This window comes from Chlorocebus sabaeus, chromosome 20 (genome assembly GCF_047675955.1).
Source record: "Chlorocebus sabaeus isolate Y175 chromosome 20, mChlSab1.0.hap1, whole genome shotgun sequence".
Classification (NCBI taxonomy): Eukaryota; Metazoa; Chordata; class Mammalia; order Primates; family Cercopithecidae; genus Chlorocebus; species Chlorocebus sabaeus.
The window spans coordinates 936,378-949,884 of NC_132923.1; the positions used below are offsets into that span (position 1 = coordinate 936,378).

Genomic DNA, 13,507 nt, shown 5'->3' on the forward strand with positions numbered 1-13,507 from the left:
CCCTCAGACACAGGGCCCGAGCTGGCTGGGCTCCGGATAGACCCGCCGCACCAGCAGAAGCTTCCAGCCTGCTCCACAGCAAGCAGGGTCATCAACTCCTGATTATTCTCCTAAGTGTGTATCTTGCCACATCCTCCACTTTGGCACAATTTGCCTGTCGGGTCCCACATCTGTCTTATTTTCTTTAATCATGTCATCTGCCAACTAGCAAAGAAGATTTGGAAACCAAACCATTTAACTATTTTCCCCCAAACCAGAAAGCACATAGACAACAATGAAACTGTACGAAATGCCTGGGGAAGGCAAATTGCCACCACTTCCCAAATCAGACATTTCCCTGGCGGTCTCCTTACTGGTTTAAAGTGACTTTTCAGAGTAGACATACTCGTTTTCAAAAAAGCAAGCACCAAAAACACCTGTCAAGGTGATTAGTAAATTATAAGCTATTATTATTTTTAAAACACTCTTTGTAATAAACGTAACTCAGGATTATGCACCATTTTGGATTTTCTGTATTTTTTGCTCTCTACCCTTCATAACATAGTCTATAATGCACTGAATTGTCAAGTAATGTAAAAATAGCCTACCATGCACTCCCTTTACCCTTGTCTAAGTCTTTCCAGTAAATACACCTTGTCTTAAAATGGTAAGCTCCTTGAGGGGCCACAGCATCTGAAGTGTTTCTTTATCTTCTACAATGCCGACCTTAGGGTCTTGCATGATAGTAGGCATTTAATAAGTTTGTTTAATTGAATTTGACTTTACATGAATTCTTAAAAATTGCATGATGGGCTGACACTATAGGGAAACTGCCCACAAGTCTTTTTCCATTTATAAAAACCACTCAAAAATCCCTCTATGTGAGTGGTCTTCAGAGGCTCTGGAGGTCAGATGTTGAGAACTGCCCTTCTATTCCAAGTGAAAGTGGGCCTCTGGCTGGGGGTCCCTCTATCCCTGTGTCTGAGGACGTGCAATGGGTCCTTCTTGATGATGACGCTAATGACCCCCACACATTGTCTCTCTTGCTTTAGGACTACAGGCTTGATGATTCAGAAAATAATGGCAATGGAGGAGAGAGAGATGACTGGACCCCAGCCAGGTGGCCCTCCCAACAGCACCCCCCAACATGCACACACCCAAGCAGAGGAGGGCATCTGGGAATGTAAGTCATCCACAAAACAACGGGATATCTTACCTGTCCGAGAAAGGGGCTTGGAAAGCAGGTGGGAAGCAAACAAGAGAAAGACTCATTTTACATAGTGACCAATCGCTTTGAGAGTGTCACCTACCACCTGGGCCACCAGCAACAGCAAACCTCGGGAGGACACAGCACACAAGACAGGGGACCTGCTACAAAGAGTGGTGCGCACCCGGGAACCACCAGGCTCCCACAAACTTTTCAGTGACTAAACCAAAACTGGGTCGCATTTTAAAAACTCTACACAGGCACTGAGAGATTCCGCCTTTCATATTTCCCCCCAGTATGTTGAGCACCTTTACATTAAGTCTGAGGTTCCAGTGGGAAAGTCTGAAGTTGGCAGTGGGAGGAATGTGATGGGTCAAGACAGAATGAATGCAATTCCAAGTCCTCAGGGCCCTGTGTGCACCACTCACAGGTATGCTACTGTCCACATGTCACTCACTGGGTTTTAGCCAGGAAGACATTCATCCACTCGAGTTTAGAGTCTAAACTAATCATATAGGAAAATCAAGTAGCAGAGAGGTTTGCCCAGTATCACACAGGTAGCTCATGGCGGAGTGGGGTTAGAAGTCACATAAACCGATGCCCAGACTCATGAGCTTTCTCTACACCATAATGGACCAAATGAAATTGCTGATACCCCCAAAATTGCCAAAGTATGTGGCTTCAACTTACTTTCCAACACACGTGAATGTTCCAAACCAGGCTATCTGGGAGGAACACGAGGGGAATCATGTTCTCCCATTGTCCTTCAAATGTTTCAGTACTGTGAATAAATACACACAGGAAGACAACTCTGGGCTATCATGTGCAGAAGCTAACTCACACTCCAGTCACACATGCTTGACAGCACCTCAAAAGAAGCCCATCACTATTTCCAGAGTGGCCATCGCTCCCCATGCAGCATAAACATACCTGCCATTTAGATCTGCAGCCCTGTTCTGTATCTAGCTGACACGTGATAATCTAGAAAGGGGTGCCTTCAGTTTATCTTCCGAGTCACAATCATCTTTCACCTTATCCACACCTTGCTAGTGCACAATGTTGTCACAGGACAAGTGAAACGAAGAGGCAACCTTGCCTCTCTGGAGTCCCAGAGTCTCCCCATCAAACTGACTTAAGCAATGAGCAAAACAGTATTAAGTCACCCATTTTTGTTTTAGTCACTCGCTAAAAAGAGCACCAACCACTGAAACCAGTATTTGGTCCCTATTCTTAGGAAATACACATTGAAATACTTAGGTGTGAAAGGACATAGTGTTTATAACTTACCTTCAAATAGTTCAGAGAAAAAATTAAGTATACACACATACACATGGGGCAGGGGGCAGGAGGAAGGGGACTGATACAGCAAATTGGGTAAAATGTTAATAGGAAAATCTGGATACAGGGCATATGGGTGTTCTTTGTATGGATTTTATTTTTGCAACTTTTGAGACGGAGTCTCGCTCTGTCACCCAGGCTGCAGTGCAATGGCACGATCTTGGCTCACTGAAGCCTCTGTCTCCCGGGTTCAAGCGATTCTCCTGCCTCAGCCTCCCAAGTAGCTGGGATTACAGGTGCCCACCATCACGCCCGGCTAAATTTTGTATTTTGAGTAGGCGGGGTTTCACCATGTTTGTCTGGCTGGTCTTGAACTCCTGACCTCAAATGATCCACCCGCCTTGGCCTCCCAAAGTATTGGCATTATAGGCCTGAGCCACTGCACCCAGCCTTTTCTGCAACTTTTATAAATTTGAATTTCCAAAGAAAATGTGAAAAATATATAAACCTCAAAAAACAAACTAAAACAAAACAATAAAAATATTTGCTGACAGATATTAGGCTGATAAAGGAGAAGAAAAGGAAGGAGATTATTCAGACAGGACAGAGGTTTCCAGGGCTGGAGGGCTGGGGGTAGACAGTGTCAACACAGAAAAGTGACGATAATAAAGATAAAAGGGGACAAACAGACAACATCACTATAGTATCTCTACTATTTTCTTCTCTCTGGGTCTTCTCAATCAGGGCCTGCCGCTGGGCAATGGCAAGTCAAAAACAATCTTTACACATTTTAATCTTGCTTGCAGTTAGACTCCATTCATCTTCCAAAGGGTAACCTAGTTGGGTAGTGGAATCCTGTGCCTTGTGACATCAACTGCGCTCAGAATGTTTATCCTCTGGACAAGCCAGCCAGCCTCTCCAGAGCAGGCGTGTGATCTCTGTACACCGCAGTGGTCAGAATATGGAGAACTTCTCACTCCTCAGCATCTCTGGACCTCCAATCTCTTCTTCCGTCCCGAGTGCTTTTCCCGACATTATGTTCTCTCGTGCCACCAGCCTGCCAGGTAAACTCTGGTGCCACTAGGGCCACAAAGATGTGGTTTTTTTGAAGCTTTTAATTGAGTACCCTACCAGAGCATGTTACAGGACCATGTAACATGGTTTAGTGAGAAAGTCAAATTACGTATGGGGAGAAAATAATTTTTCAAAAAATTTGTGGTAAGTAGTTATTGCTGTGTATTGACTTTTGTTAAGGGAAGAAAGGGGTACACTTTTTTTTTTTTTTTTTGAGACAGAGTTTCCCTCCTGTCACCCAGGCTGGAGTGCAATGATGCAATCTTGGCCACTGCAACCTCCGCCTCCTGGGTTCAAGCGATTCTTCTGCCTCAGCCTCCATTTATCACCAAGCTTTTCCCCCCTAGAGTGTGCATGAAATCTCAAGGTAGTAGTATGTCTACATAGAGTAGAAACTAGTTTTACCTCTGTTTTGACAAGCTTGTAGAGGATTTGGAGTTAGCAAACCATCAGAGAAGCCTAAGCAGCAGGGTAAACTGATCAGCACATCCTGGAATAAAGTTGGACACCCTGATGACTCCCTGTTCAAAAATATGGTCCTTAGACTTGCAACATCTGCGTCGTCTGGGAGCTTTTAGACATGCAGAATCTCAGGTTCCCACCCCAGACCCATTGAATCAGCACCTGCATTATTAACAAGATCCCCAGGGCATCCCTATGCACAGTAAAATAGAGAAGTACGGCTCAGTGAAGTAGGCCTCCTAAGCATTCATTTGCCTATATACATGACATTTATAAATTTGTCCCCCAAAATGAACACAGCTTTTTTCTGGGATTTGAGGCAGGTCAGCTTTTTGTCCAAGTGTTAGCAGCTACTCCAGGGTGTGCCGTGCAGTGATGGTCCACAGGAACCCTGACTGTGGGTGTGAGATATTTCAACTGGACAATCCTCAAAGCGGGCATGGAACATTGCTCTGCAGCCTGTGACTCTGGGTCCCAGGATGCCCAGGAGACTGGCAATGCGGAGTGAAGTCATCCATGTGATGAGATGCAGGAGGGTCAGGTGAGGGGCAAGCCAGGCACAGAGGTGTCATCTGGGCCACATCATATATCCCACTTTGCAGAGGATGTTTCTGAGGCCTGAAAGAAATGGCCCCATTCAGAATTCCCCAGGATGTCAACCAGAATAGCTCTGCCTGGCTGAGTTCGAGAGGTCACTGTTCTGTTTCAGCTCTGAGATGCCTTGAAGTACAGAGGTTGAGCCTCTAGGTATGCCTGGGGGAGTCCCAGGAAGTGGAATCCCAACCTTGCTCAGCTCACCAGTGTTTCTTCTGTAACCCAGACATTGCAAAGACAGCGGTACCCACTGAGGCATCCAGCCCAGCTCAGGCCTTGCCACCCCAGTACCAAAGCATCACTGTCCGGCAAGGGATACAAAACACAGTGCTCTCACCAGGTGAGGCCTTCTCTGACTCTGGGTGGGAATGTATGAGAAGCTAAGGATGAATAGGGGCTGCTTCCCTAAGGGAGCAGAGGTGTCTGGAAGCTGGACCCCCATGCGTGGCCTTGTCACCTGCAGCCTCCTATCTGGCCCTTTTTCCTTTGGTAGACACCCACAGGCCTGGGGCTCTCGCCTTGCCTCCCCTCTGCTGTCTCTGAAGCTGGTGCAAGAGCTTCTGGCTGAGTGGGCTGTGGAGGGTAGTGAGGCTACCCCTCAAGATGGGTAGTGAGGCTGCAAAAAGGGTCACAGCCACGGGTGGCGAAAAGAAGGACTATGGGAGGCCGCCGGTCTGGCTGTCTGCTGGGTCACCTGTCTGTGTCTATCCTTAGAGGAGTCAGTGGACATGGTATCTCCAGGAAGGGAAGGACTTGACAAATACCAAGGCTTACTAACTAAAAGCAGCCTCTCCCATCCTAAGATCCAGTGGCCCTTTGTACCCCTAGAAAAAGAATGAAGTGAGAAGGAATGCCCTCGGCTGCTCTTCCCACCATCTTGCGTCTGCTCTCAGGACTGCAATCGTGGTGGGGTGGAGGTAACTGAGGACATGCCGGATGTCTGCCTTCTTGCCTTGCTGCTCTGGCATCCTTGGTTCCACTGCTCCCTGCCAGAGGCTCTGACCTGGTCCTTTCCTTTGCAGACTGCAGCTTGGGGGACACCCAGCACGGAGAGAAGCTGAGGCGGAACTGCACTATCTACCGGCCCTGGTTCTCCCCCTACAGCTACTTTGTGTGTGCAGACAAAGAGAGCCACCTGGAAGCTTACGACTTCCCAGAGGTGCAACAGGATGAGGGCAAGTGGGACAACTGCCTTTCTGAGGACATGGCTGGGAGCATCTGTTCGTCCTCTTCCTCTGCAGAGAACACTTGCCCTCGAGAAGCCACCAAGAAATCCAGGCATGGCCTGGACTCCATCACATCTCAGGACATCCTAACGGCTTCCAGGCGGCACCCAGCACAGCAGAATGGCTACAAGTGTGCGGCCTGCTGCCGCATGTACCCCACCCTGGACTTCCTTAAGAGCCACATCAAGAGAGGCTTCAGGGAGGGCTTCAGTTGCAAGGTATACTACCGGAAGCTCAAAGCCCTCTGGAGTAAGGAGCAGAAGGCCTGGCTCGGAGACAGGCTCTCCTCGGGCAGCTGCCAGGCCTTCAATAGTTCTGCTGAACACCTTAGGTAAATTGGCGGTAAAGCCTACTTATGCCTCTAGAGAGATGCCAATAAAGTTAGCCACAGCTTTCTGTCCAGTCTGGGGTCACCCCGTATAGCCTGCTGTCCTTCCCAGAACCCGGCTCCCATCCCCTTTGGCTAATGGTTGCCTAGCAACACCAGGCACACACCCTCCCCTTTCTCTCTTTTAAAAATAAAGACAATACCTGAAGTTTGGGAATATCCTCTAAGGCAGAGGTTCTCAAAGTAAGGTGCCCAGCCGGCAGTACCAGCATCCCCTGGGAACTCTCAGGCCCTCCTCAGACCTGCTGAATCAGAAACCATGGGGCTGGGGCTGGTGGTCTGTATTCTAACCAGCCCTCCAGGTGACTCTGATGCAGTTCAGCTATGAGAAGCACTGCTCTAGGATCCTGGCCTCTGCTTGGTCCCTGTGTGGTCAGTCCTTGCCCCACCCTGGGATTAAGGAGCTGGATGCCCTTTCCTATTTGCATGGGGAAGAATCTCTGCAGTTTTAAAGGCTTCTTTGATGGTAGATCTTCTGAGGAGGGGAATGTGGAGGACAATATGCCTCTGAGTATAAGCCAGGTCAGAGGCAGATGAGGCTGAGCTCACCCAGGGCTGAGCTCACATGTGCCACCATCATTCACTTAGAACAGCCATCTTGTGCTGGCGCAGAATAGAATCAGTTTTGACCCACGAGACATCTTTTCATGGCTGCTTTGAGCCAGGTGAAAATGGGCAGGTAAACATGGGAACCTATTGCTTCCTGTTACCAAGTAATGTGCCCAGCGGGCAGCCCTGACTCTTCCTCCATTTCTGAGTGAACCTCCGGGTCCATCTGACCCAGAAAGACGGATAAGCATCAGGGATGCAGCAAGGACATCTATCTTGACTGTAACATGATTCTTAAAAAGCACCAAATGCTTGCTGGTCATCCTTTCAGGCCTCATTTACCTCTTGCTTCACCTCCCTGATGATTCAGTGGCCCCTCCACTGCAGTGGGCACTGCCTTGCAGGGACCCCGGCACAAACCCTCCCCTGGTCTTTACCTCCCCCAGGGCTTGGCCAGCAGGTGGCCTGGAGGGTCCTGCCTCACCTCCCAATGGCTTTTCCTCCAGAGTCTTATCTAGGGCTCAGCAGAGCTGCTCTGCTTATCAGTGTGCTGCGAAAATCTCATTTGTGGTTCTCTCATTCCCCACAGAGTGGGAGGGAGGCTGGGCTCAATCCCCATCACATCATATGCTGTGAGACCACTCCTGCCCTGTGCCCTCGAGCCATGCTTCTCACCCCATTCTATCCCCAACCCCACCCAGCCTGCTTCCCAGAGTCCACTTGGCTGCCAGGCTCCAACTGGGCTGGGAGCCAGGACAAGGTCACAACCTGTCCAGTCCAGTGTGCGGGGGTCTCCAGGCAGCCCTGACATCACTCCCAGGACCCTGTGCCCTGAAAGGGCAGATGAGTGGCTCTGGGCAATCTTTTTAGTCCTTACTCTGAGCTAGTGTTGTCTCTTGTCCTTTGCCAACCCCATGCTCCCTTCTCTATGGCATCTGTACAACAGGCATAGAACACATCACGAGAAGGAAAACAAGCAGGCCAGAGACTGAGCCCAGGTGCCACGGCACGTGTCCATCCTGCCTGCCAGGTGCTTGTGGTTAGTGTCTTCTCCCTAAAGACAAGGCGTTTTCCACATTCCACATTTAATGTTGTATCAATGTAACCCCAGGAATTTTCTCAGTACAGAGCTAAGTTTTAGCAGAGCAGGAAAAAGCACCCAGCACTGTACTGAGCAGCACAGGTGCAGGTAGAAGGAAGCTCCCTTATCCTGGGTCACTGCCAGGCATTCTCTACCAGGTGCTTTTAAAATGCAATCTCATTTACTCTCCAGAGTAGCTTTTTGTGGTTTATACTATCCCCATTTTCGAGATGAGAATACAAAGCTCAGTTCAGTTCACTTAGCCAGAAAAGAACAGAGGGCACGTGAACCCAGTTGATCTAACCTTTCCAACTTTCTCTCTAGCCTAGGCCTGACGAAGCATCAGGCTTAACATGTCCTCTGCCTGCAAAATGGCTAAAAGTTCCAGTCAAAGTGACCTGGCTTCTCTAAAGTCTGTTCTGTGAGATCCACAGCTCCTAATTCCTCAAACTCTCTCTCCTTTACCAACCTCCTCTGCCCTTTCATTTGTACTCCTTGCAGGGAAGCCTACATTCCCATGAGTCAGGACTTCCGTGCTGAGCTGTGTTGCAGTGATACCATGATCCCCCCTGAGGTAGGTATGAGGAGGAGCCTGTTTTGTCCCCAATATGAACATTTCTAGAATAGGCCTATTCAGACTTCTACCAACTACATATTTCAGGCATTTAGTCATGAAGTCAGTGAAACAGTTTAACCTTTTTTTTTTTTTTTCCTTGAGACAGGGCCTTGCTCTATCACCCAGGCTGGAGTGTGCAGTGGCGTGATCTCGGTTCATTGCAACCTCCGCCTCCCAGGCTGAAGCCATCCTCCCACCTCAGCCTCCCAAGTAGCTTGGACCACAGCCACTCACCACCATGCCTGGCCAATTTTTATGCTTTTTTTTGTAGAAACGGTCTTTCCCCATGTTGCCCAGGTTGGTTCAAACTCCTGAGCACAAGCGATACACCTGCCTTGGCCTCCCAAAGTGCTGGGATCACAGGCATGAGCTGTATAATCTTGATTATAAAATTATACAGTTATATTGGCAAATATCTATGATGTAGTAATTTTTCAAGCACTCAGAACTTGATGCTGGCCAGGCGTGGTGGCTCATGCCTGCAATCCCAGCACTTTGGGAGGCCAACGCGGGAGAATCGCTTGAGCTCAAGAGTTTGAGACCAGCCTGGACAACATGGTGAAACCCCGTCTCTACAAAAAATACAAAAATTAGCTGGGTGTTGTGGCATACACCTGTAGTCCCAGCTACTTGGGAGACTGAAGTGGGAGGACTGCAGAGCCCAGGGAGGTCAGGGCTGCAGTGAGCCATAATCATGCACTTCAGCCTGGGCGACAGTGAGACCCCTTCCTTAAAAAAAAACCCAAAAAACAAAAAGCCCCGAAACTCAAAATCAAAAAACAAACTGGTTGCTACTACCCACATATTCTAATGATATTTGGAGTTTGAAAAAACCTGGGATTGGCAGAGTCAGCAAAAATGGGTGTAGATGAGAGTTTCCCAAACTCAGGACTACTAACATTTGGGGCTGGATGATTCTTTGTTGTGGGGGGCTGTCCTGTGCATTGTAGGATATTGATCAGTATCCCTGGCTTCACTCACTACATGCCAGTAGCTTTGTGACAACGAAAAACATTTCTAGACATTGTCAGATGTCCCCTGGTGAGGCAAAATCATCCCTAGTTAAGAACCACTGATACCTCTGATCCCGCAGGGCTGATCTATATAAAGTGCAAATGAAGCCACCATCTCCCTCTCCTCCTACAGGGAACTTGTGAATCCTTCCTCAATCCCATACCTTTGGGAACCATGTCACAGAGCTGATGCCACTTGGCTTGGGAAGTGGGGTGGAAGTGAGGGGGAGAGAAGGAGCAGGTGGAATAGAAGCAGCAAGAAAATACAATGGAAAAGCTTTTAGAAATAAGAAAGGTTTATTTAGCAAAAGCCACTAGACTAGTGACAACATCCAGGGAGTAAGTGCACTTACATTAACAGAATCTTTTCCCAGAGAGTTGATCCAACAGAGTTAATGACACACAGCTTTAGGAAGTAGAGGGCTAGCAGGTAGAGGGTTAGGAGGAAGCAGTCAAGCAAAGAGTAGATAAAAGGAATACAACTCCTAAACAAGATCCATTGAGAGAAATGAGGCTAGGAAGAGGTTTTACAGAGAGAGCATTGATATAAGCAGGAATATAAGGAATATAATTTTTAATCCCAATATACAGTCCATCCAGTGTGGAGAAATTCTTTCCTGGCTCCATAACTGTGGGAGACTCCTGTGCACGAGAGTCTGCTGGCACCTGGGGCAGGCTGGGGCAGGCACCAATAAGGACAGCACCCCTGGTGTCCATTTGTCCTCCATATAGGGCAGAGTAGAAGAATGAAAAAGAGGAAGGCAGAGTTGAGTTAGCAGAGCAAGAAGCAAGGAGGGAGGACAGGGTGACATCGTTGGGAAATCAGGTCTGCAATGTTCCCTTTCCTGCCCAGTTGGCCCTGATGGAGGGTTGGTCGCTGGTGATCCTTCAAGGTTCCTAGATCTGTCCTTTGTCTCCCATCTCCACACACCAAGTGTGCACTGGTTTGGGTCCCACTAGGGAGGATGCCAATATACAAACTAGTCCTTCAGGGAGGGCCTGAACTGGGGAAAGGGTGGGGCCCAGGCAGGAAGAAACCACTATGGAACACCCCAAGGGCAAGAGTCTTGGATGGGTCCCAAAGTCAGCAACACAGATAACTAGTTTCCCCAATTCTTTAATCTCTCCATTTCCTTTTGTCTATCCAATCTTAAGTTTTTACAGACCATTTAGAAATGGCCTTCCTCACTCGCTCCCTGGCCACATCCCACACAAGCCCTCTCCATCCACATTCCACACACCTAATCCACTGGCCTCTGGCTTTATCCTCAGCTCCTGCTTACGTCCAGAAAACAGCCTTTTCACTCCTCTGAACATTCAAAATCTTAATAATCGAAGCGGTCTTGGACTCAAGGAACCCTGGGTTAGATTTAACAAGCTAGGTAGGCTCAGTCACACTGGATTCCTGACAGCTGCTCATTTAGTTTCATGGATTTCACTTTCCTAGTTCTTCCTTCTCTGTGTACCTGTACCTATTTCCAATGGCAACTTAGATCAAAACAAAACAAACAGAACCATGCCTCTCCAACTAAATGCATGTTAGAAAACACAAATCTGTTGCTGATTCAAACACCCTGGAGATTCCCACTCTTTTCTGTCTGGTCACAATCCTACATATAGGTACACACCTTCCCTCACACATGTATATATAAACACATGTGTACACATACACACAAAACACACACACACACCACCCCATCCTATTTCCACTGACACCCTGATGCACCAAGGAAGGCTAACATAAAACTGAATTTATTTCCTTTAATTTGGACTTTCTGGGCTAAACCAACTGTGGCCATTAGAAGAGGACTGCACTTTTATTTATATACATTCTAAAGCAAAGCTAGGATCGATGAACTCCATTTTGGGACAATCATATCCTTGCCAATTGACCCTCCAAAAATACTGCAGTTTGCATCTGTAGCTTGTTGTCTAGGATAAAGACTTAATTCCCCAAACATATGACTCTAGCAGGTCTCAGCAATCTCTTCAGGCATTTGAAAATCTGTTAACAGCCACTTACGGCCTTACAGGAGCAAAGGAGCTTTCCCTCATTGCCCCAGTCAGCCCATTAAGGAGTGGTGATCCCTAGGCAAAGCCTAGATCATAAAAGATAAGACAATTGCACATGGCACTTTTTACAGGTGTGCTCAAGGCACGCACCCAGAGAGATGGGCCAAGGGTGGCAATGGCTGCAGTCCCTGACCCAAGTGGCAGTGATTCAGAAAAGTGGACAAAAACAGTCTCACAGTCTCAGCTATCAGTCTGCATTCACTTTTTTTTTCTTTCTCTTTTTTCTTTTTTTTTTTTTGCAGTAAAAACTGACCACCACTACCCAGTGGAGGGGACAGGTTGAGAGGTAAGGCTGGGGACTCTGGTCCTCTGGGGCTTTCAGAGAGGTAAAGTGCTGCAAAAGCTTTAGCTGGACAGGACACAGGGGAGGTGAGGGGCACTTCCCAGCTTCCATTTAGATGGGCTGGGCTACAAGCAGGAGGTGGGCAGGGCAGGGCTTTCAAAACAAGAATCAGATCTAAGTGACCTGGAGCAGCAAACAAGCTGTCCTCCCCCTGGGCTCTCACACCAAGGGCCTGAACCATGTTAAAGCTTCAAGGCTCCTTTTGAAGCAACATTCAATGTCCGGCTGGAGAAAACGTTTGGATTCAGTTCCTCTAAAAGATTATCCACTGTGACACATTCCAATTCCATGCTCACACTACAAGGACTAGCCTGGCTTTTGTAGCCCAGATCACTCAATCTCCACAATCTCAGCAAGGGCCTGGAGAAGGAATTCCTCTCATAAAGGTAGGGGGAGGGTTAGGCAACTTATAGCAGCATCCTGATATCCGAAACAAAGTACCTGAGAAGGTACGGATGGCTTCCCTTCATGGGGAGAGTGAGGGGGTACGGGGGCATTACGGACAAAGCGTGGGAGCCTGACGATGCAGCAGGTAGGGGCAGGTCCTCCAGCAGCCTGGCAGTCCTGGAGAGAGACCCTTTCCTGAAGCCATGGGCTCTGGAAGGCCCTACCTCCATCACCCTCTAGTCACAAGTAGGAGAGGAGCTGATTCACCTCTGGGAATCCGATTTCTTCCCCACTTTACCCTCCAAAGCAGAATCTCAATCCTTTCCTGAAACCTCACACTCTCCCGGGCCCTGGCTGGCATTCTCCTCGGCAGCGCGCATTCACTGGGCATCCCCTACCCGGGCAGCAGCCAGCCACGGCCCCTCCAGCCACGCCGCCGCCTCCATCTCCTCGCCCTCGGCACCTACACGGCGATCTCATCATCCAGGCCGTCGCCCAGCTCCTGCCTCTGCAGGACATTCAGCAGGCGCGGCAGCTCCTCCTGGGACCACGAGTCGCGCTCCTCGCTCTCGTCCGTGTTGGACTCGTACTCCGAGGCGATGCCTGACTCTCGGAACTTGATGAGCTCCAGACCGCCCAGGAGCGCCTCGCCCTGCGCTGGGGGCGGGGTGTCCTCGGGCGGGAGAAAGCGAAAGCACTCCAGCTTCACCAAGCAGTCGCGCCTACCTAAGGGGCTGCCCGCAGGGTGGGCAAAGTCAGCCAAGCCCGCGCCCAGCGGCGGCGAATGCAGGTCCTCCGGCTTAGGGGTCGTGGGGTCACAGAGCACGGGCAGGGCTCCAGAGCGGAAGGTGATCTCCAGCAAGCTGTCCTGGGAGCCCACTGCAGGGGAGACAAGAGGTAGCAGAGGGGCAGTGTTAGGCAAGGTTGCTGATTTGGGATGCCCGCCTTCTGATTTGGGATGCCTGCCTTCTGCCCGCCGGTGCCCTGCAAAAGCCCTTCCCAGACCAGCTTAGCAGCACCTTCCCGGGCTTTGGATCTCTTAACTCTTCAACCCTTCCTGGCGCCCCCACATAGCTCCAGACACACCTCGCTGGAGGGGAGGAGCTTTGGGAGGTAGTAAAGGCGGGGACATGAGAACCATATGATGGTTCTGGAAGCCACTAAAGGCTCTGAATAGTGTTAGTGGTAGGAAAAAGGTACCAATTGAGAGAACCATGTTAGAAGCCTGTGGTAACCT

At 49.2% G+C, this 13,507-nt stretch overlaps 2 protein-coding genes across 5 annotated transcripts in view; one reads left to right on the forward strand and one right to left on the reverse strand.

The window, feature by feature from the left end:
* The window catches only part of LOC103223662 (carboxyl-terminal PDZ ligand of neuronal nitric oxide synthase protein), a 317,588-nt gene that overhangs the window by 7,321 nt on the left and 296,760 nt on the right, over positions 1-13,507 (reverse strand). For all 4 annotated transcript variants that reach the window (XM_007976364.3, XM_007976366.3, XM_007976365.3 and 1 more), the window contains one exon: positions 12,997-13,149. In XM_007976364.3, coding sequence (XP_007974555.1) covers positions 12,997-13,149 — 153 coding nt within the window. The remainder of the gene's footprint in view (positions 1-12,996; positions 13,150-13,507) is intronic.
* On the forward strand, positions 642-12,877 carry SPATA46 (spermatogenesis associated 46). The gene is given in 6 exon segments (XM_073008036.1): positions 642-3,528; positions 4,821-4,934; positions 5,617-6,162; positions 6,377-6,485; positions 8,340-8,412; positions 12,581-12,877. Coding segments are annotated over 6 exon segments (1,242 nt in total). The 5' UTR covers positions 642-3,425.